This window comes from Carcharhinus amblyrhynchos, unplaced genomic scaffold (genome assembly GCF_965287045.1).
Source record: "Carcharhinus amblyrhynchos unplaced genomic scaffold, sCarAmb.v2.hapA scaffold_750, whole genome shotgun sequence".
NCBI classification, from domain to species: domain Eukaryota; kingdom Metazoa; phylum Chordata; class Chondrichthyes; order Carcharhiniformes; family Carcharhinidae; genus Carcharhinus; species Carcharhinus amblyrhynchos.
Genome location: NW_027650490.1, coordinates 33,878 through 53,893, shown reverse-complemented (window position 1 = coordinate 53,893; position 20,016 = coordinate 33,878). Strand labels below are relative to the sequence as shown.

At 54.1% G+C, this 20,016-nt stretch overlaps 2 protein-coding genes across 2 annotated transcripts in view; both read left to right on the top strand.

Annotated features, from left to right (window-relative positions):
• Positions 1-1,658: 1,658 nt before the first annotated feature.
• tmem223 (transmembrane protein 223) lies at positions 1,659-5,941 on the top strand. The gene is made up of 2 exons (XM_080184474.1): positions 1,659-2,863; positions 5,250-5,941. The coding sequence occupies exons 1-2, from the start codon at positions 1,732-1,734 to the stop codon at positions 5,540-5,542; spliced, it is 1,425 nt and encodes a 474-aa protein (XP_080040600.1). The 5' UTR covers positions 1,659-1,731; the 3' UTR covers positions 5,543-5,941.
• A 4,013-nt stretch (positions 5,942-9,954) lies between these two features.
• Positions 9,955-20,016, top strand: part of LOC145340058 (alpha-actinin-2-like) — a gene marked incomplete at its 3' end in the record, with an annotated part of 43,933 nt that continues 33,871 nt past the window's right edge. Inside the window, exon 1 of the mRNA XM_080184475.1 lies at positions 9,955-10,280. Within this exon, the coding sequence (XP_080040601.1) occupies positions 10,152-10,280 (129 nt within the window). The remainder of the gene's footprint in view (positions 10,281-20,016) is intronic.

The following is a 20,016-nucleotide window of genomic DNA, read 5'->3' as shown; positions in this document are numbered from 1 at the left end:
CTCCCCGCGGCCCCCCCACTCTCCCCGCGGCCCCCCCACTCTCCCCGCGGCCCCCCCACTCTCCCCGCGGCCCCCCCACTCTCCCCCCGGCCCCCCCACTCTCCCCGCAGCCCCCCCACTCTCCCCGCAGCCCCCCCACTCTCCCCGCAGCCCCCCCACTCTCCCCGCAGCCCCCCACTCTCCCCGCAGCCCCCCCACTCTCCCCGCAGCCCCCCCACTCTCCCCGCAGCCCCCCCACTCTCCCCGCAGCCCCCCCACTCTCCCCGCAGCCCCCCCCACTCTCCCCGCAGCCCCCCCACTCTCCCCGCAGCCCCCCCACTCTCCCCGCAGCCCCCCCCACTCTCCCCGCAGCCCCCCCACTCTCCCCGCAGCCCCCCCACTCTCCCCGCAGTCTCCCCACTACCGGGGGAGGGGGAGTAAGCCCAACCCAGTTCCCACACGGAGCGCCGTGTCTGATGTACGCCCAAATTTGAAGCAATAAAAATCTGTTCTTAGAATCTTCTGGTGTGGAATGAAATGATAAATTTAATTACCAGGGCAGCGAGGCAGGGGGGGTCGCAGTTAATAAACACTGGCTAGCCAACAAGGCACCCCCCCCCATCCCACAAATAAATAAAACAAACCCACTGAGGATTAGATGGGATAATGGTGAATATAAATTTCTGTGTGCCGTATCCAGCGCTGTCAGGGTAAACTGAATCCAATTAGCCTGTACCTTGGTCTGTACCTCCGATAGCCAGCCCCCTCACCTGTCCTTTATCGGAAACCTGTAGATTCCACCCCTGGCCTTTTGCCTCTTTAGGTGGGTAGAATCACAGAATCCTGACAGTACAGAAGGAGCCATTCAGCCCATCGAGTCTGTTGAATGTTGAAAATGCTGGGAGTCCCCCACCCCCTGATTCCCATCGCTCCGCCGTTGGTGGCCTGTGCCTTCGGCTGGCTGGGGGGCCCTAAGCTCAGAATTCCCTCCCTAAACCTCTCCACTACTCTCTCTCTATCTTTCATTGTCTATGTCTCTGTGTGTGTCTCTCCCTCTCTGTGTTTATCTCTCTGTGTGTCTATCTCTCTCTGTCTGTCTCTCTGTGTCTCTCTCCGTGTTTCTCTCTCTCTCCGTGTTTCTCTCTCTCTCCGTGTTTCTCTCTCTCTCCATGTTTCTCTCTCTCTCTCTGGCTCTCTCTCTGTGTCTATCTCTCTGTGTGTGTCTCTCTCTCTCTGTGTCTGTCTCTCCTTGTGTGTCTATCTCTCTGTGTGTCTATCTCTCTGTGTGTCTCTCTCTCTGTGTTTCTCTCTCCTTGTGTGTCTGTCTCTCCTTGTGTGTCTATCTCTCTGTGTGTCTATCTCTCTGTGTTTCTCTCTCTCTGTGTGTCTATCTCTCTGTGTGTCTATTTCTCTGTCTCTCTGTATGTCTATCTCTCTCTCTCTATCTCTCTGTGTCTGTCTCCGTGTTTCTCGCTCTCTCTCTGTGGCTGTCTCTCTGTTTTTCTCTCTCTCTGTTTCTGTCTGTCTCTCTCTCTCCCTCTGTGTGTGTCTCTCTCTCTCTCTCTGCGTGTGTGTGTCTGTGTGTGTGTGTGTGTCTCTCTCTCTCTCTCTGCGTGTGTGTGTCTCTGTGTGTGTCTCTCTCTCTCTGGGAGGGGCTAGCAGGGACAGGAAGGGGCGGGTTGCCTCTCCTTTCCTGCAGCCGGGTTTAAGAGCAGGCTGTGTGTGAGCTACCCCAGCCCTGCAGTGCCGGCAATGCTGCCTCCCGGCTCCCGCAGCTGGCTGAGACTGACAGCCTGCAGCCCCAGAGCCAGTAACAGGAGCTGGGAACGCGGGGGAGCTGCCAGCACTGGCCCTGGAGCCGCAGGGGGATGTGGCTGGGAGGCCTGGACACACAGGCTGGACACAGCTGGACACAGTGAGGCTACAACTGGTTACAGTCTGTCCAGAGCTAAAAGCAATGTGTCCACAACTGGACACAGTACTGGACACAGTCTGTCCACAACTGGACACAGTACTGGACACAGTCTGTCCACAACTGGACACACTACTGGACACAGTCTGTCCATGACTGGACACACTACTGGACACAGTCTGTCCACAACTGGACACACTACTGGACACAGTCTGTCCATGACTGGACACACAGCTGGAGACATAGTGTCCACAACTGGATGTACAGAGACAGGGTTAGGGTCAGTGAGCCTGGGGTTAGGGTCAGCGAGCCCGGGGTTAGGGTCAGCGAGCCCGGGGTTAGGGTCAGTAAGTTTGGGGACAAGGACATTGGCACTGGGGGCAGGAAGTGGTGTATTGAGGGAAATGAGCTTAGTTAAAGGGATGGGGGTCATGTGGGTGCACAGGGTGGGTATGGCTGCCCTTCGTCCAGTGGGGGCATTGGGTCAGTCCAGTTTGGACACGAGGTGCACCTTCCATAGTGGGGCTGGAGGGAGCAGGAGGTCCGGTGGGTCAATTCTCGGTGCTGTCACCGTTCCCCTGTGGGTGTGGGGCCCCCAGGGGGTCTGGGGCCGGAACGGGGGATCGAGTGGGTTCAGTGTTAACCAGGTGGCCTTGCCCATACCCGTTCCGGGGTGTGCCCTCCCTGGCTGGTGCGTCCGAGCACTCAGCGACGCCCCGCCCCGGGACGTGCTGCTGTTCCACCATGAGAGGGTGGCATTCTTCCGTATGCTGGGCCTATTCTGCGTGGCCCAGTTCCTCTTCTGGACCTACCTGGCCCATGTGGCATTCACCTCCCTCAGGGACACGGGCTACAAGGAGACGGTGCTGGAGGGGGAACACGCGAGGGACCTCCCAAAGATTGGTGGAGTTGCCTTCAACCTCGGCTCCAACAAATGGAGATACGGATTCACCGCTTCCTGCCTCGCTGTCGGTAAGACTCACTTTTATTTATTTATTATTGTCACAAGTGATCTGGACCGGTTGGGTGATTTGATTAGATTTGATTTATTATTGTCACATGTATTAACGTAAGGTGAAAAGTATTGTTTCTTGCATGCTATACAGACAAAGCATACCATTCATAGAGTACACAGGGGAGAAGGAAAGGAAAGCGTGTAGAATGTAGTGTTACAGTCACAGCTAGAGTGTAGAGAAAGATCAACTTAATATTTGATTTGATTTATTATTGTCACTTATATTAGTATACATGTGAAAAGTATTGTTTCTTGTGTGCTATACGGACAAAGCATATCGTTCATAGAGAAGGAAAGAAGAGGGAGCAGAATGTAGTGTTACAGTCATAGCTAGGGTGTAGAGAAAGATCAACTTAACGCGAGGTAGGTCCATTCAAAAGTCTGACAGCAGCAGGGAAGAAGCTGTTCTTGAGTCGGTCGGTACGTGACCTCAGACTTTTGTACCTTGTTCCCAATGAAAGAAGGTGGAAGAGAGAATGTCCGGGGTGTGTGGGGGGGTCCTTAATTATGCCGGCTGCTTTTCCCCAGGACAGTGCGAAGTGTAGACAGAGTCAATGGATGGGAGCCTGGTTTGTGTGATGGATTGGGCTACATTCATGACCTTTTGTAGTTCCTTGCGGTCTTGGGCAGAGCAGGAGCCCAGACCAAGCTGTGATACAACCAGAAAGAATGCTTTCTATGGGGGCATCTGTAAAAGTTGGTGAGAGTCGTATCGGACATGCCAAATTTCCTTAGTCTTCTGAGAAAGTAGAGGCGTTGGTGGGGCTTTCTTAACTATAGTGTCGGCACGGGGGGGACCAGGACAGGTTGTTGGTGATCTGGACACATAAAAACGTGAAGTTCTCGACCCTTTCTACTTCGTCCCCATTGAATGAGTGGGCAAATCAATGGCAGATGCAGTATAATTTGTATAAATGTGAGGTTATTCACTTTGGAAGCAAAAACAAGAAGGCAGAATGGGTGTAAATTGGGAGAGGGGAGTGTGCAGAGGGACCTGGGTGTCCTGGTGCATCGGTCACTGAAGGTAAGCGTGCAGGTACAGCAGGCGGTAAAGAAGGCAAATAGTATGTTGGCCTTCACAGAGAGAGGTTTCGAGAACAGGAGCAGGGATGTGTTGTTATAATTATACAGGGCCTTGGTCAGGCCACACCGAGAGTATTGTGTGCAGTTTTGATCTCCTTTTCTGAGGAAGGATGTTCTTGCTCTCGAGGGAGTGCAGCGAAGGTTTACCAGGCTGATTCCGGGGGGACTGATGTATGAGGAGAGATTGACCAGGTTAGGATTGTTTTCACTGGAGTTCAGACGAATGAGGGGGGGATCTCATAGAGATTTATAAAATTCTAACAGGACTAGACGGGGTAGATGCAGGGAGGATGTTCCCGATGGTGGGGGGAGTCCAGAACCAGGGGTCACAGTCTGAGGATTGGGGGTAGACCATTTAGGATAGAGGTGAGGAGACATTTCTTCACCCGGTGAGCCTGTGGAATTCATTCCCACAGGAAGTAGTTGATGCCAAAACATTGAATGTATTCAAGAGGCGGCCGGATATAGCACTTGGGGCGAACGGGATCAAAGGTTATGGGGAGAAAGCAGGATTAGGCTATTGAGTTGGACGATCAGCCATGATGGTGATGAATGGCGGAACAGGCTCGAAGGGCCGAATGGTCTCCTCCTGCTTCTATCTTCCATGTGTGTGTGCTTTTATGTACGTACGCTTACATTGACAGTGCAATGAAGTTACTATGAAAATCTCCTAGTTGCCATACTCCAGCGGCTGTTCAGGTTACACTGAGGGAGAATTTAGCACGGCCAATGCACCCTAACCAGCACATCTTAAATAAAATAAGTGTATTAGTCACAGTTCCCCTGCACTCACGCTGCAATGAAGTTACTGTGAAAATCCCCCTAGTCGCCACGGTACAGCGCCTGTTCGAGTTACACTGAGGGAGAATTTAGCGACTAACCAGCACGTCTTTCGGGACTGTGGGAGGAAACCGGAGCACCCGGAGGAAACCCACGCAGAGACAGGGAGAACGTGCAGACTTCACGCAGACAATGACTGGAATTGGGATTTGAACCCGGGTCCCTGGTGCTGTGAGGCAGCAGTGCTAACCCACTGTACTACCTTATGATTTGATGAGTAATGGGATCATTCTGTTCTTCACAAGAACATAAGAACTAGGAGCAGGAGTGGGCCATCTGGCCCCTCAAGCCTGCTCCGCCATTCAATAAGATCATGGCTGATCTTTTCATGGACTCAGTTCCACTTACCCGCCCGCTCACCATAATCCTTAATTCCTTTACTGTTCAAAAATCTATCTATCCTTGCCTTCTATCCTCCAGGCTCCCTAATCCTCGGCGCAGGTTACCTGTTTGCTCGGCGCTCTGTCTGCCGCGTCCTGCTTCACCGTGGGGGCCAACACGTCACCGTCTCCAGCTACCTGCCATTCGGGGGCACCAGCTCCTTCACCGTGCCGCTCCGCCACGTCTCCTGCGTGGCTCACCGCAGCCAAGCCCCCTCCGTCATCCCCCTCAAGATCAGGGGCCGCCGCTTCTATTACCTCCTGGACAAGCAGGGCCACTTCTACAACGCCCAACTCTTTGACAACACCGTGGGCGCTTACAGGAAGATCTGATACCCTCCCTTCAGGAGACCGAAGATGAGGAGCGGAGGGGGGTGCAGGGAGGACCCCTCTGCCTTACTTACAAACTGAAGTGAGCTGCTGGAGTTGTTTCCAGAATGTTCCAGCTCCAATACCTCCAGCAGCAAGTTGTGTTTTACTAATCAAACCAAGTTTTCTGACGATGTAACAGCCTGACACAGATTTTTGTTTCGGGCTAAGAGCAACGAGTGTGATTTATTAAGGAACAAGATTATACAGAAGGCAGACACATATGAGCAAGCGAGCCAGCTGGTGGGCAATCATTTATTGTCCATCCTGTATCGTCTTCTCGCTGGTCACTTTGTCCATTAGTTGACGCTGTTTTCATCATCGGAATAAACAGAGGCAGACTCTCTGCTGTGGTGTAACTGAGTTATGACTTCCGTGAGGTTTTTTTAATAGAAAGGCACAGATGAATCATTCTCCTCCAACCACCCAATGCAACATTGATAATTTGGACTTTTACAGTTTGACGAGGAGGGGATCATTTACTCCCCTCCCCTCCTCCCTGACCTCAAATCTCTTCCGCCATCACACTCGATCTCTATATCTCAGCTCCATCTCCCTTCCTTAGTTCCTTAGCCCTTAACCCTTCCCCCTCCCGAGACACAACGGAAATCTTTTGGATGTCAGTTTGGTGTGGTCCTGTTTACCTTGTTCTGATTTCCCCCACCCTCCTCAAACCCCAACAAGTGGGAACATCTCTAAGTCGACCCCACTGTTACCCACTTCCAGCACTTTAAAGATTTCAGATTGGCCCATCGAGTCTGCACCGACCACGATCCCACCCAGGCCCTATTCCCGTAACATGTTTACTCCAGCTAGTCCCCCTGACACTAAGGAGCAATTTAGCACGGCCAGTCCACCTAACCTGCATATCTTTGGACTGTGGGAGGAAACTGGAGCACCCAGAGGAAACCCACGCAGACATGGGGAGAACGTGCAGACTCCAGACAGACAGTGACCCAAGCCAGGAATCGAACCCAGGTCCCTGGCGCTGTGCTAACCCACTGTGCCGCCGTGCTGTAAACCTTTTAGAACTGAGGTGAGAGGAAATTTCTTCACCCAGAGAGCGGTGGAATTCACTCCCACAGAAAGTAGTTGAGGCCAAAACGTTGTGTGATTTCAGGAAGAAATTAGATATCGGTCTTGGGGCTAAAGGGATCGAGGGATGTGGGGGGGGGGGGAAAGGGGGGGGGTGAAATCAGGATATTGAATTCGATGATCAACTGAAGGGGGGAGCAGGCTCGAAGGTCCGAATGGCCTCCTTCTGTTTCTAGTGTCTGTGTTTCTAAATCATGTTATCAGCCCTTAAAGCAATCATGCAACTGCTTAAATATATAACAATATCTTGTTTGGTATTAGAATCAGAGACCATTGGGGGATCTTATTGACTGGTGCAGCAGGCTCTGAAGGGCCAAATGGCTTACTCCTGCTTCTAGTTTCTAGATTCACCAGGGGATTGGCAACCTCTAAGCAGTCAAAGAGTTCCCTTAGGTGCTGCTGATGTTCTTCCCAACTCTGAATGCCAGGGGGTGGCACAGTGGGTTGGCACTGCTGCTTCACAGCTCCTGGGACCCGGGTTCGATTCCCAGCGCAGGTCACTGCCTGTGTGGAGTTTGCACATTCTCCTCGTGTCTGTATGGGTTTCCTCCGGGCGCTCTGGTTTCCTCCCCCAGTCCAGAGATGTGTGGGTTAGGTGGATTAGCCATGGTAAAATTGCCCCTGAGATGCATAGGTTAGAGGGATTAGTGGGTACACGCGTAGGGATATGGGCGTAGGGCCTGGGTGGGATTGTGGTTGGTGCAGACTCGATGGGCCGAATGGCTTCCTTGTGAACTGTAGGGTTTCTATGATTCTATGAAATCGTCGAGGTCTACGAGTGACGTTCCTGAGTTTTTGGAAAGTTAGAACATAGAAAAACTACAGCACAAACAGGCCCTTCGGCCCACAGGTTGCACTGATGATATCCCTACCTACTAGGCTTACCTATAACCCTCAATTCTATTAAGTCCCATGTACTCATCCAGAAGTCTCTTAAAAGACCCGATCGAATTTGCCTCCACCACCACCGATTCCACTCACCCACCACCCTCTGAGTGAAAAACTTACTTCTGATATTTTTCCGGAATTTTTTCCCCCAATTTTCTCACTTCATTTTAAGCTACTGATTAATATTGGATAAACGTCTTATTGCTGGAAAGTTGTGGGGATGTTCTTTGCCCCGAACGGCCTGACTGAATCGAGAAAGTCCTTGTGGTGTCTCAAACACGGAAATCTCCTTTTGCCCTCTGCGTTACTTGCCAATAACCCTTGGTGATGAATTCCGATCATCCAATAAGAGAGTTTATTTATTAGTGTCACAAGTAAGGCTTTACGTTAACGCTGCAATGAAGTTACTGTGAAATTCCCCTAGTTGCCACACTCCGGCGCCTGTTCGGGTCAATCCACTCTAACCAGCGCGTCTTTCAGACTGTGGGAGGAAACCCACGCAGAGACGGGGAGAATGTGCAGACTTTGCACAGACGGGGACCCAAGGCCGGGAATCGAACCTGGGTCCCTGGCAACAGTGCTAACCCACTGTGCCACCCCAAACAAGACTACCAAGAGGAGTGGCAAGAAACTACAAAGGATTGTGAATGTAGCCCAATCCATCACACAAACCAGCCTCCCATCCATTGACTCTGTCTACACCTCCCGCTGCCTCGGGGAAAAGCAGCCAGTATAATTAAGGACCCCACACACCCCGGACATTCTCTCTTCCACCTTCTTCCATCAGGAAAAAGATACAAATGTCTGAGGTCACGTACCGACCGACTCAAGAACAGCTTCTTCCCTGCTGCTGTCAGACTTTTAAATGGACCCACCTCACATTAATTTGATCTTTCTCTACACCCTAGAGAGATGGAGAGAGAGAGAGAGAGAGAGAAAGACAAGAGATACAAAGAGACAGAGAATGAGAGAGAAGTGGAGAGGTTTACGGAGGGAATTCCAGAGTTTAGTGTCCCCCAGGCAGCTGAAGGCATGGCCGCCAATGGCGGAGCGATGGGAATCGGGGGATGTGAGAGAGGCCAGAATTGGAGGAGCTCAGAGATCTCGGAGGGTTGTAGGGGCTGGAGGAGGTTACAGAGATAGGGAAGGGGTGTAGGGGCTGGAGGGGGTTACAGAGATAGGGAGGGGGTGTAGGGGCTGGAGGAGGTTACAGAGATAGGGAGGGGGGTGTCGGGGCTGGAGGAGGTTACAGAGATAGGGGGGTGTAGGGGCTGGAGGGGGTTACAGAGATAGGGAGGGGGAGTAGGGGCTGGAGGAGGTTACAGGGATAGGGAGGGGGAGTAGGGGCTGGAGGAGGTTACAGGGATAGGGAGGGGGAGTAGGGGCTGGAGGAGGTTACAGAGATAAGGAGGGGGTGTAGGGGCTGGAGGAGGTTACAGAGATAGGGAGGGGGAGTAGGGGCTGGAGGAGGTTACAGAGATAGGGAGAGGGGTGTAGGGGCTGGAGGAGGTTACAGAGATAGGGAGGGGGTGTAGGGGCTGGAGGAGGTTACAGAGATAGGGAGGGGGTGTAAGGGCTGGAGGAGGTTACAGAGATAGGGAGGGGGAGTAGGGGCTGGAGGAGGTTACAGGGATAGGGAGGGGGAGTAGGGGCTGGAGGAGGTTACAGAGATAAGGAGGGGGTGTAGGGGCTGGAGGAGGTTACAGAGATAGGGAGGGGGTGTAGGGGCTGGAGGGGGTTACAGAGATAGGGAGGGGGTGTAGGGGCTGGAGGAGGTTACAGAGATAGGGAGGGGTGTAGGGGCTGGAGGGGGTTACAGAGATAGGGAGGGGGTGTAGGGGCTGGAGGAGGTTACAGAGATAGGGAGGGGGTGTAAGGGCTGGAGGAGTTACAGAGACAGGGAGGGGGTGTAAGGGCTGGAGGAGGTTACAGAGATAGGGAGGGGGGTGTAGGGGCTGGAGGAGGTTACAGAGATAGGGAGGGGGTGTAGGGGCTGGAGGGGGGTTACAGAGATAGGGAGGGGGTGTAGGGGCTGGAGGAGGTTACAGAGATAGGGAGGGGGTGTAGGGGCTGGAGGGGGTTACAGAGATAGGGAGGGGGTGTAGGGGCTGGAGGAGGTTACAGAGATAGGGAGGGGGAGTAGGGGCTGGAGGAGGTTACAGAGATAGGAGATGAATTTACCCTGATGTTACAATGAGGGGAGGAAGAGGCTGTGAGGACCACAGGGAGATATCTGCAAAGACACTGCTGTCTATCTGCTCCCTCTGCCCAGGCGGGTGTCAGTCAAACCTGTCCCCCTGCCTGATGGGTGGAAAGGTGGTTGCAGGTCCCTCCCCCTGTCCAATTGGAGGAGGAGTCGCTGCCTGTTCAATACTTAATAGGGAGCCTTGGTGTGTGTTGGGGGTTGGAGTCGGGGGAGCCAGTCACAGCAGTTAGCCAAGAGTAAAGTCTGCCTGTGCAAGAGTAACACTCACACTCAGTGCCCAGTGCTGGGGGGAATCAGCAGAGAGAGATTAGAATCCTTTCTGTTATAGAGAGAGAGAGAAATATATTCACTGCACTTAAGGGGGAAACCAAAGAACCAGGAAAAATGACTCAAGTCGAAACACATATCACATACAGTACCACCACGTACACCACCGATGGTTACATGGAACAGGAGGAAGATTGGGACAGAGACTTGCTACTAGACCCAGCCTGGGAGAAACAGCAGAGGAAAGTAAGTGGAAATTTTATTATCTGGGGGGAAATACATTATCCCCCCAAAAGTTTACAACTCTTCCACGGGTGCTGGCAAACATTTCAAAAAACAGAATTGGAAAGTTTCACTGGTTTTGTTTTTCCCCCAAAGTTTGACTCAAGTCCCGGAAAAGTTCTGCAAAGTTTTAACTCAAGTCCTGGGAAAGATTTGCAAAGTTTACCTAAAGTTTTGCGAAGTTTAACTCAAGTTCTGGAAAAGTTTTGCAAAGTTTAACTCGAGTCCTGGGAAAAGCTTTGCAAAAGTTTAACTACATTTCTGGGAAAAGCTTTGTGGAATTTAACTCAAGCTCTGGAAAAGCTTTGCAAAGTTTATCTAAAGTCGTGGGAAAAGCTTTGCAAAGTTTAACTAAATTTCTGGGAAAAGCTTTGCAAAGTTTAACTCAAGCTTTGGAAAAGTTTTCCAAAGTTTAACACAAGTCCTGGGAAAAGTTTGTTTTTTTTTCAAAGGCGTTTTCAGATTGTGTTCATTTTAAAACCTCTGTTTTTGTAAAAAACATTGTTTACAAAAAAAACCACCCCCCCACCCCTCCTTTCCTGATCTTGGGAGAGGGATTGACAGTTTATTTACAGGGAGTCTTGCCGAGGGAGAGTACTTGCTGCAGATGATGATTTTTCTCCTGAGTAGGTAGGTTTCCAGAGAGGAGGAATGGATATTTTTCCAAGGTGATCTTTGTTAAGGAGATCCACTTCTCAGTTTTACGAGGTGGCTAAATGTAGCGAGCTGACGCTCTCTATCTGGACTGTGTGGAGAGATAGGGGATTGGGTTTCTCGTGGTGCTAATAACTCATCTTCTTAAATATCACCAAAGGCTATCTTTAACACCACCCACCGCCCCCCCCAATCCTTCAGGAGATTGAGACTTCTTTGAAGAGGTTGTGAATTTCCCTGCAAGGGGAGAGGGTTTCATCCCAGTGCCATCCTAGACCCCCAACCCATGCCAGCCTGGGAGCCCCTCCCCCCCTGCCAGCCTGGGAGCCCCTCCCCCCCTGCCAGCCTGGGAGCCCCTCCCCCCCTGCCAGCCTGGGAGCCCCTCCCCCCCTGCCAGCCTGGGAGCCCCTCCCCCCTGCCAGCCTGGGAGCCCCTCCCCCCCTGCCAGCCTGGGAACCCCCCCCTCCGTCAGTCTAAGAGCCCCTCCCCCCTGCCAGTCTGGGAGCCCCTATCCTCCGTCTGGGAGCCTCTTTCCCCCCCCGCCTCCTGGTTTGGGAGCCCCTCCCCCTGCCGGACCCCTCTTGCCAGCCTGGCCCCTCCCATTCTGGAGTCCTTCTCCCCTGCCGTCTGGAGCCCCTCCCTCCTCTTTTGGACTGCGCCAGTGTAGATGGGGTGGGGGGGTGTTGTCTTTGTCCCTGTGCCAGTTTAGATGGGGGGTGGTCTCTGTCCCTTTGCCAGTTTAGATGGGGGGGGTTCTCTGTTCCTGTGCCAGTTTAGATGGGGGGGGGTTTCTCTGTCCCTGTGCCAGTTTAGATGGGGGGTGGTCTCTGTCCCTGTGCCAGTTTAGATGGGGGGTGGTCTCTGTCCCTGTGCCAGTTTAGATGGGGGGTGGTCTCTGTCCCTGTGCCAGTTTAGATGGGGGGTGGTCTCTGTCCCTGTGCCAGTTTAGATGGGGGGTGGTCTCTGTCCCTGTGCCAGTTTAGATGGGGGGTGGTCTCTGTCCCTTTGCCAGTTTAGATGGGGGGTGGTCTCTGTCCCTTTGCCAGTTTAGATGGGGGGTGGTCTCTGTCCCTTTGCCAGTTTAGATGGGGGGTGGTCTCTGTCCCTTTGCCAGGTTAGATGGGGGGTGGTCTCTGTCCCTGTGCCAGTTTAGATGGGGGGTGGTCTCTGTTCCCGTGCCAGGTTAGATGGGGGGGGGTTCTCTGTCCCTGTGCCAGTTTAGATGGGGGGGGGTTTCTCTGTTCCTGTGCCAGGTTAGATGGGGGGTGGTCTCTGTCCCTGTGCCAGTTTAGATGGGGGGGGGTGGTCTCTGTCCCTGTGCCAGTTTAGATGGGGGGGGTGGTCTCTATCCCTGTGCCAGTTTAGATGGGGGGGGGTTTCTCTGTTCCTGTGCCAGGTTAGATGGGGGGTGGTCTCTGTACCTGTGCCAGGTTAGATGGGGGGTGGTCTCTGTCCCTGTGCCAGTTTAGATGGGGGGTGGTCTCTGTCCCTGTGCCAGTTTAGATGGGGGGGGGTTTCTCTGTTCCTGTGCCAGGTTAGATGGGGGGTGGTCTCTGTACCTGTGCCAGGTTAGATGGGGGGTGGTCTCTGTTCCTGTGCCAGGTTAGATGGGGGGTGGTCTCTGTTCCTGTGCCAGGTTAGATGGGGGGTGGTCTCTGTTCCTGTGCCAGGTTAGATGGGGGGTGGTCTCTGTTCCTGTGCCAGTTTAGATGGGGGGTTTCTCTGTCCCTGTGCCAGTTTAGATGGGGGGGTGGTCTCTGTTCCTGTGCCAGTTTAGATGGGGGGTTTCTCTGTCCCTGTGCCAGTTTAGATGGGGGGTGGTCTCTGTTCCTGTGCCAGGTTAGATGGGGGGTTTCTCTGTCCCTGTGCCAGTTTAGATGGGGGGTGGTCTCTGTTCCTGTGCCAGGTTAGATGGGGGGTTTCTCTGTCCCTGTGCCAGTTTAGATGGGGGGTGGTCTCTGTCCCTGTGCCAGTTTAGATGGGGGGTGGTCTCTGTACCTGTGCCAGTTTAGATGGGGGGGGGTTTCTCTGTCCCTGTGCCAGTTTAGATGGGGGGGGGGTTTCTCTGTCCCTGTGCCAGTTTAGATGGGGGGGGGTTTCTCTGTTCCTGTGCCAGGTTAGATGGGGGGGGGTTTCTCTGTCCCTGTGCCAGTTTAGATGGGGGGTTTCTCTGACCCTGTGCCAGTTTAGATGGGGGTGGTCTCTGTACCTGTGCCAGTTTAGATGGGGGGTGGTCTCTGTCCCTGTGCCAGGTTAGATGGGGGGTGGTCTCTGTCCCTGTGCCAGTTTAGATGGGGGGTGGTCTCTGTCCCTGTGCCAGTTTAGATGGGGGGTGGTCTCTGTACCTGTGCCAGTTTAGATGGGGGGTGGTCTCTGTCCCTGTGCCAGGTTAGATGGGGGGTGGTCTCTGTCCCTGCGCCGGTGGGTTTATTAAGCTGGGCTGGGAGCCGGGAATGGCTGTGAATTCTGGAATGTCACTAATGGTTTGTAAATGGATACGGAGTGTGAACAGATGATGTGACTTGACCGGAATAACTGGTGTTCCGACTAATTATAACCGTCCATGAACCAAAGCCAAACCTTCCCCCCCACCGGGGTCCGTTACTGATTGGAGCAACTCTGTTTCGATCCCGTGTAAAAATCCGGTTTTTCTCCATCGGGCGAGAGCGGAGATTGGGAAGGAGCAGTGTCTGGGTAAATGTCCCGGTGGGATTACCCTGGGCAGCACTGGCTCTGAAAGACAGTAACTCCGGGCACTGTTGGGGGAATTCTCATCCCCCCTCCTCCTTGGGGTAACGGGGGTATTCTAACCCCCCTGCCCTGGTTAATAGTGGGTGTTAACCCCCCACTCCCCTGGGTAATGGGGGGGGGGGGATGTAACCCCCTCCCCTGGGTAATGGGGAATGTGTGTAACCCCCCCTTCCCTGGGTAATGAGGGGGGTGTGTAACCCCCCCTTCCCTGGGTAATGAGGGGGGTGTGTAACCCCCCCTTCCCTGGGTAACGAGGGGGGGGTGTAACCCCCCCTTCCCTGGGTAACGAGGGGGGGGTGTAACCCCCCCTTCCCTGGGTAACGAGGGGGGTGTGTAACCCCCCCTTCCCTGGGTAACGAGGGGGGTGTGTAACCCCCCCTTCCTTGGGTAACGAGGGGGGTGTGTAACCCCCCCCTTCCCTGGGTAACGAGGGGGGGTGTGTAACCCCCCCTCCCCTGGGTAACGAGGGGGGGTGTGTAACCCCCCCTCCCCTGGGTAACGAGGGGGGGTGTGTAACCCCCCCTCCCCTGGGTAACGGGGGGGGGGTGTGTAACCCCCCTCCCCTGGGTAATGAGGAGGGGTGTGTAACCCCCCCTCCCCTGGGTAACGAGGGGGGGTGTGTAACCCCCCCTCCCCTGGGTAACGGGGGGGGGGTGTGTAACCCCCCTCCCCTGGGTAATGAGGAGGGGTGTGTAACCCCCCCTCCCCTGGGTAACGGGGTGTGTAACCCCCCCTCCCCTGGGTAACGGGGTGTGTAAACCCCTCCCCTGGGTAACGGGGGGTGTGTGTAACGCCCCTCCCCTGGGTAACGGGGGGGTGTAACCCCCTTCCCTTGATAATGGGGGGTATGTACCCCCTCCCCTGGAATAATAAGGAGTCTTCCCTCTCTCCTGGGTAATGGGGGGGATTCTAACCCCTTTCTCTTGGTGACGGGGGATTGTGTAACCCCCTCCTCTGGGTAACGGGGAGGGGGAGTCTAACCCCCTCCTCTGGGTAACGGGGAGGTTAACCCCCTGCCCTGCAGTAATGGGGGGGGTTTAAGCCCCTTCCCCCGGGGGGGGGGGAGGGGTGTGTAAGCCCCTCCTGTGGCTATCCAGGGGGTGGTGGGGGCTATTTGTACCAGCTCTGCCTGTCCAGCAGCTCTTGGTGCGGAGCTGGGTTGTCACTGAGCTGTATTCAGCAATCTCTCTGTCCGCCACAGGGGAAAGCCAGTATCACGGACTGTGATAGATGACGGGGACAGCTCGCAGGGGGTCAGCACTGGAAGGTGGTGGGGGGTGCGCAGTCAGCACTAGCGAGGGGGGGGTGCAGTCAGCACTGGCGAGGGGGGGCGGTCAGCACTGGCGAGGGGGGGCGGTCAGCACTGGCGAGGGGGGTGCGGTCAGCACTGGCGAGGGGGGGCGGTCAGCACTGGCGAGTGGGGGGTGCGGTCAGCACTGGCGAGGGGGGGGTGCAGTCAGCACTGGCGAGGGGGGGCGGTCAGCACTGGCGAGGGGGGGGTTGCAGTCAGCACTGGCGAGGGGGGGTGGTGTTCAGCACTGGCGCTTTCGAAAAGTTTCTCTTTTCAAACTCACCAGCATTTCCGAGCCAGCTCTCTGACACTCAGCCCCTGTTAGAATGCACGGAGGAGACACAGTGACACTCTGCATCGATTCACTAATTTATACAGGCAGCTGAGACAGAGATAGGGAGGGGGTGTAGGGGCTGGAGGAGGTTACAGAGATAGGGAGGGGGTGTAGGGGCTGGAGGAGGTTACAGAGATAGGGAGGGGGTGTAGGGGGCTGGAGGAGGTTACAGAGATAGGGAGGGGTGTAGGGGGCTGGAGGAGGTTACAGAGATAGGGAGGGGGTGTAGGGGGCTGGAGGAGGTTACAGAGATAGGGAGGGGGTGTAGGGGGCTGGAGGAGGTTACAGAGATAGGGAGGGGGTGTAGGGGCTGGAGGAGGTTACAGAGATAGGGAGGGGGTGTAGGGGGCTGGAGGAGGTTACAGAGATAGGGAGGGGGTGTAGGGGGCTGGAAGGAGTGAGCGTGTGAATGAAGATTTCCACAGCCAGGCTATTGTGAGTCAGAGAGGTTTACAGCAGGGAAATAGGCCCTTCGGCCCAACTTGTCCATGCCGTCCTTTTTTAAAATCCCTAAGCTAATCCCAATTGCCCACGTTTGGCCCATATCCCTCTACACCCATCTTACCCATGTAACTGTCTAAATGCTTTTTAAAAGACAAAATTGTACCCGCCTCTACTACTACCTCTGGCAGCTTGTTCCAGACACTCACCACCCTCTGTGTGAAAACATTGCCCCTCTGGACCCTTTTGTATCTCTCCCCTCTCACCTTAAACCTATACCCTCTAGTTTTAGACTCCCCTACCTTTGGGAAAAGATATTGACTGTGCCCCTCATTATTTTATAGACCTCTATAAGATCACCCCTCAGCCTCCTACACTCCAGAGAAAAAAGTCCCAGTCTATCCAGCCTCTCCTTATAACTCAATCCATCAAGTCCCGGTAGCATCCCAGTAAATCTTTTCTGCACTCTTTCTAATTTAATAATATCCTTTCTATAATAGGGTGACCAGAACTGTACACAGTATTCCAAGTGTGTCCTTACCAATGTCTTGTCCAACTTCAACAAGACGTCCCAATGTTCTGACCAATGAAACCAAACATGCTGAATACCTTCTTCACCACTCTGTCCACCTGTGACTCCACTTTCAAGGAGCGATGAACCTGTACCCTTAGATCTCTTTGTTCTGTAACTCTCCCCATCACCCTACCATTAACTGAGTAAGTCCTGCCCTGGTTCAATCGACCAAAATGCATCACTTCACATTTATCTAAATTAAACTCCATCTGCCGTTCGTCAGCCCACTGGCCCAATTGATCAAGATCCTGTTGCAATTGGAGATAACTTTCTTCACTGTCCACTGTGCCACCAGTCTTGGTGTCATCTGCAAACTTACTAACCATACCCCCTAAATTCTCATCCAAATCATTCATATAAATAACAAATAACAGTGGCCCAGCACTGATCCATGAGGCACACCGCTGGTCACAGGTTTCCAGGTTGAAAAACGACTCTCTACAACCACCCTCTGTCTTCTGTCACTGTGGCAAAGTTAGAGCAAAAACAGGGACCCCCACCCCAACGGTGGGAGGCGTGAGGAGAACAGCCAGGGCACATGGACAGGAGGGGGATGAGGGTGGGCCTTAGGGAGGTTTGTGAGGGAAATGGGACAGAGACTTGAGAAAGATGCGGATTAAGGATTGAATGGGGGGGGGGTAACAGACGTTTGGGGGTAATAAGGGGGTTGGGGGAATGATGTGGTTTGGGGGGAGTGATGTGGTTTGGGGGTAGTGAGGGGGTTTGGGGGACTGATGGGGTTTGGGGGTAGTGAGGGGGTTTGGGGTAGTGATGTGGTTTGGGGGGAGTGAGGGGGTTTGGGGGTAGTGAGGGGGTTTGGGGGTAGTGAGGGGGTTTGGGGGTAGTGAGGGGGTTTGGGGGTAGTGATGTGGTTTGGGGGTAGTGAGGGGGTTTGGGGGAGTGATGGGGTTTGGGGGAGTGATGTGGTTTGGGGGTAGTGAGGGGGTTTGGGGGTAGTGAGGGGGTTTGGGGGAGTGATGTGGTTTGGGGGGAATGAGGGGGTTTGGGGGTAACAGGAGTGGTTTCGGGGAATGGAGAGGGGGTTTGAGGAGTTGGGGTTGGGAGTGGGATGTGTCTGAGGCAGCTGACTGGATTGCCTCTGAGGACGGTCATGGTGGTAGAGGAAGGGGGTGAGAGGGGGGTGGGGGAGGAGGGGAGAGAGAGGGAGGGAGGAGAGAGTGGGGGGGGGGAGAGAAAGGAAGGGGGTAGAGATGGAGGGAGAGAGGGGGAGGGTGAAGGGGGGGAGAAAGAGAGAGAGAGGGAAGGGAGAGAAAGGGAGGAAGTAGAGAGGGACGGAGGTGAGTGGGGAGAGAGAGAGGGAGGGAGGAGAGAGAGGGAGTAGAGAGAAAGAGGAAGGGAAGCAGGAGGGGAGAAGGAAGGAGATAGAGGAGGGAGCAAGGGACGAGAGAGGGAGGGTGATTGAACATAAGAACATAAGAAATAGGAGCAGGAGTAGGCCATCTAGCCCTTCGAGCCTGCCCCGCCATTCAATAAGATCATGGCTGATCTGTCGTGGTTCAGTTCCACATTCCCGCCCTCTCCCCATAACCCTTAATCCCCTCTCTTATCAAAAACCCATCAACCCGCGTCTTAAAAATATTTAGCGAGGCAGCCTCCACCACTTCAACGGGCAGAGAATTCCAGAGATTCACCACCCTTTGAGTGAAGAAGTTCCTCCTCAACTCTGTTCTAAACCGCCCCCCCTTTATCTTGAGGCTGTGCCCTCTAGTCCTACTGTCCTTTCTGAGCGGGAAGAGCCTCTCCACCTCTATCCTATCCATCCCATTCATCATCTTATACGTCTCAATGAGATCTCCCCTCATTCTTTTAAACTCTAACGAGTACAAGCCTAGTTATTCAGCCTCTCCTCATAGCTCAATCCCCTCAACTCCGGTATCAGCGTAGTAAACCTCCTCTGCACTCCCTCCAAGGCCAAAATATCCTTGCGTAAGTGCGGCGACCAAAACTGCACACAGTACTCCAGCTGCGGCCTCACCAATGCCCTATACAGCTGCAGCAAGACCTCCCTACTTTTATATTCAATCCCCCTCGCTATGAAGGCCAGCATCCCATTCGCCTTCCTGACCACCTGCTGCACCTGCAAGCTGGGTTTTTACGACTCATGCACAAGGACCCCGAGGTCCCTCTGCACCGTCGCCTGCTGCAGTTTTTCGCCACGTAAGTAATAGTCCTTCCTACCATTATTCCTATCAAAGTGGACCACCTTGCACTTGCCAACATTAAATTCCATTTGCCAGTTCCTGGCCCATTCGCCCAGCCTATCTAGATCCTTCTGCAGACTCTCCACACCCTCCGCGCAATTTGCCGTTCCACCAATCTTGGTGTCATCAGCAAATTTCGACACCATACACTCGGTTCCCTCCTCCAGATCATCTATATAAATGGTAAATAGCTGAGGCCCCAGCACCGACCCCTGGGGCACTCCACTAGTCACCAACCACCAATCCGAATAGCAGCCATTAACCCCCACTCTCTGCCTCCTATTTGACAACCAATCCTCTAACCACGCTAGTACCCTACCCCCAACTCCATGCCCCTGACCTTCTGTAATAACCTCTTGTGAGGTACCTTGTCAAACGCCTTCTGAAAATCCAGAAAGACCACATCCACCGGCTCTCCTCTATCCACTGCCCTAGACACATCCTCATAGAACTCCAATAAATTTGTCAGACACGACTTCGCCTTAACGAAACCGTGCTGCGTCTGCTCTATCAAGCAATTCTCCTCAAGATGCCTCGCTATTTCCTCCTTGATGACGGATTCTAACATTTTACCTACAACAGACGTTAAACTAACAGGCCTATAATTCCCCGCCTTTTGCCTGCCACCCTTCTTAAACAACGGCGTAACATTAGCCGTTTTCCAATCTTCCGGCACTTCCCGGAATCCAGCGACGTCTGGAAAATAACCACCAAGGCGTCCACTATCACCTGCGCCATTTCTTTCAGGACCCTCGGATGCATTCCATCCGATCCTGGGGACTTGTCCACAATCAGCCCCCTCCAGTCTGTCGAGCACCACCTCTCTGGCAACAATAATGTCATTCAGGCCCTCCACTCCTACCATCTTTCCAACCCTTGGATGCATTCCATCCGGTCCTGGGGTAGAGGAGGGGGGAGAGACAGGAGGACAGAGAGAGAGGAGGAGAGAGAGAGGAGGACGGAGAGAGAGGAGGAGGGTGGAACGATGGAGGAGGGGGAAAGAGCAAGGCGGGGGGAGGGTGTGTGAGATCAGCTGAGGGAATGGGGATGGGGTTCAGATGGTGGTTTTCCAGGCTGCGACCTCCTGTGGGGGTTGCGGTTTCTGTATTGCGCTGGGACCCAGGGGTGGGAGCAGGATTCGGAACTGGGATAGTTGAGGGATCCAGACTGGGCTGGCAGTGAATAACTGGAGGAGCACGAAGAGCGATCCCCGGAATCACTGTCCCCGGATCGGGGTGAGGGGACACCGTATCAGAATGGGTGTAATCGGGGCGATCCGTATCGGAACGGGGGGAACTCGGGAATGGAGGGGGGGGGGCTCCGTATTGGAACAAGGGAAACCAAGGATATATGTATTGGAACTGGGGACGGAGGGGGCTGGGGGGTCAGGGCTGGGGGGGGGGGGGGGGGGGGGGGGGGACCGGGACAGGAAT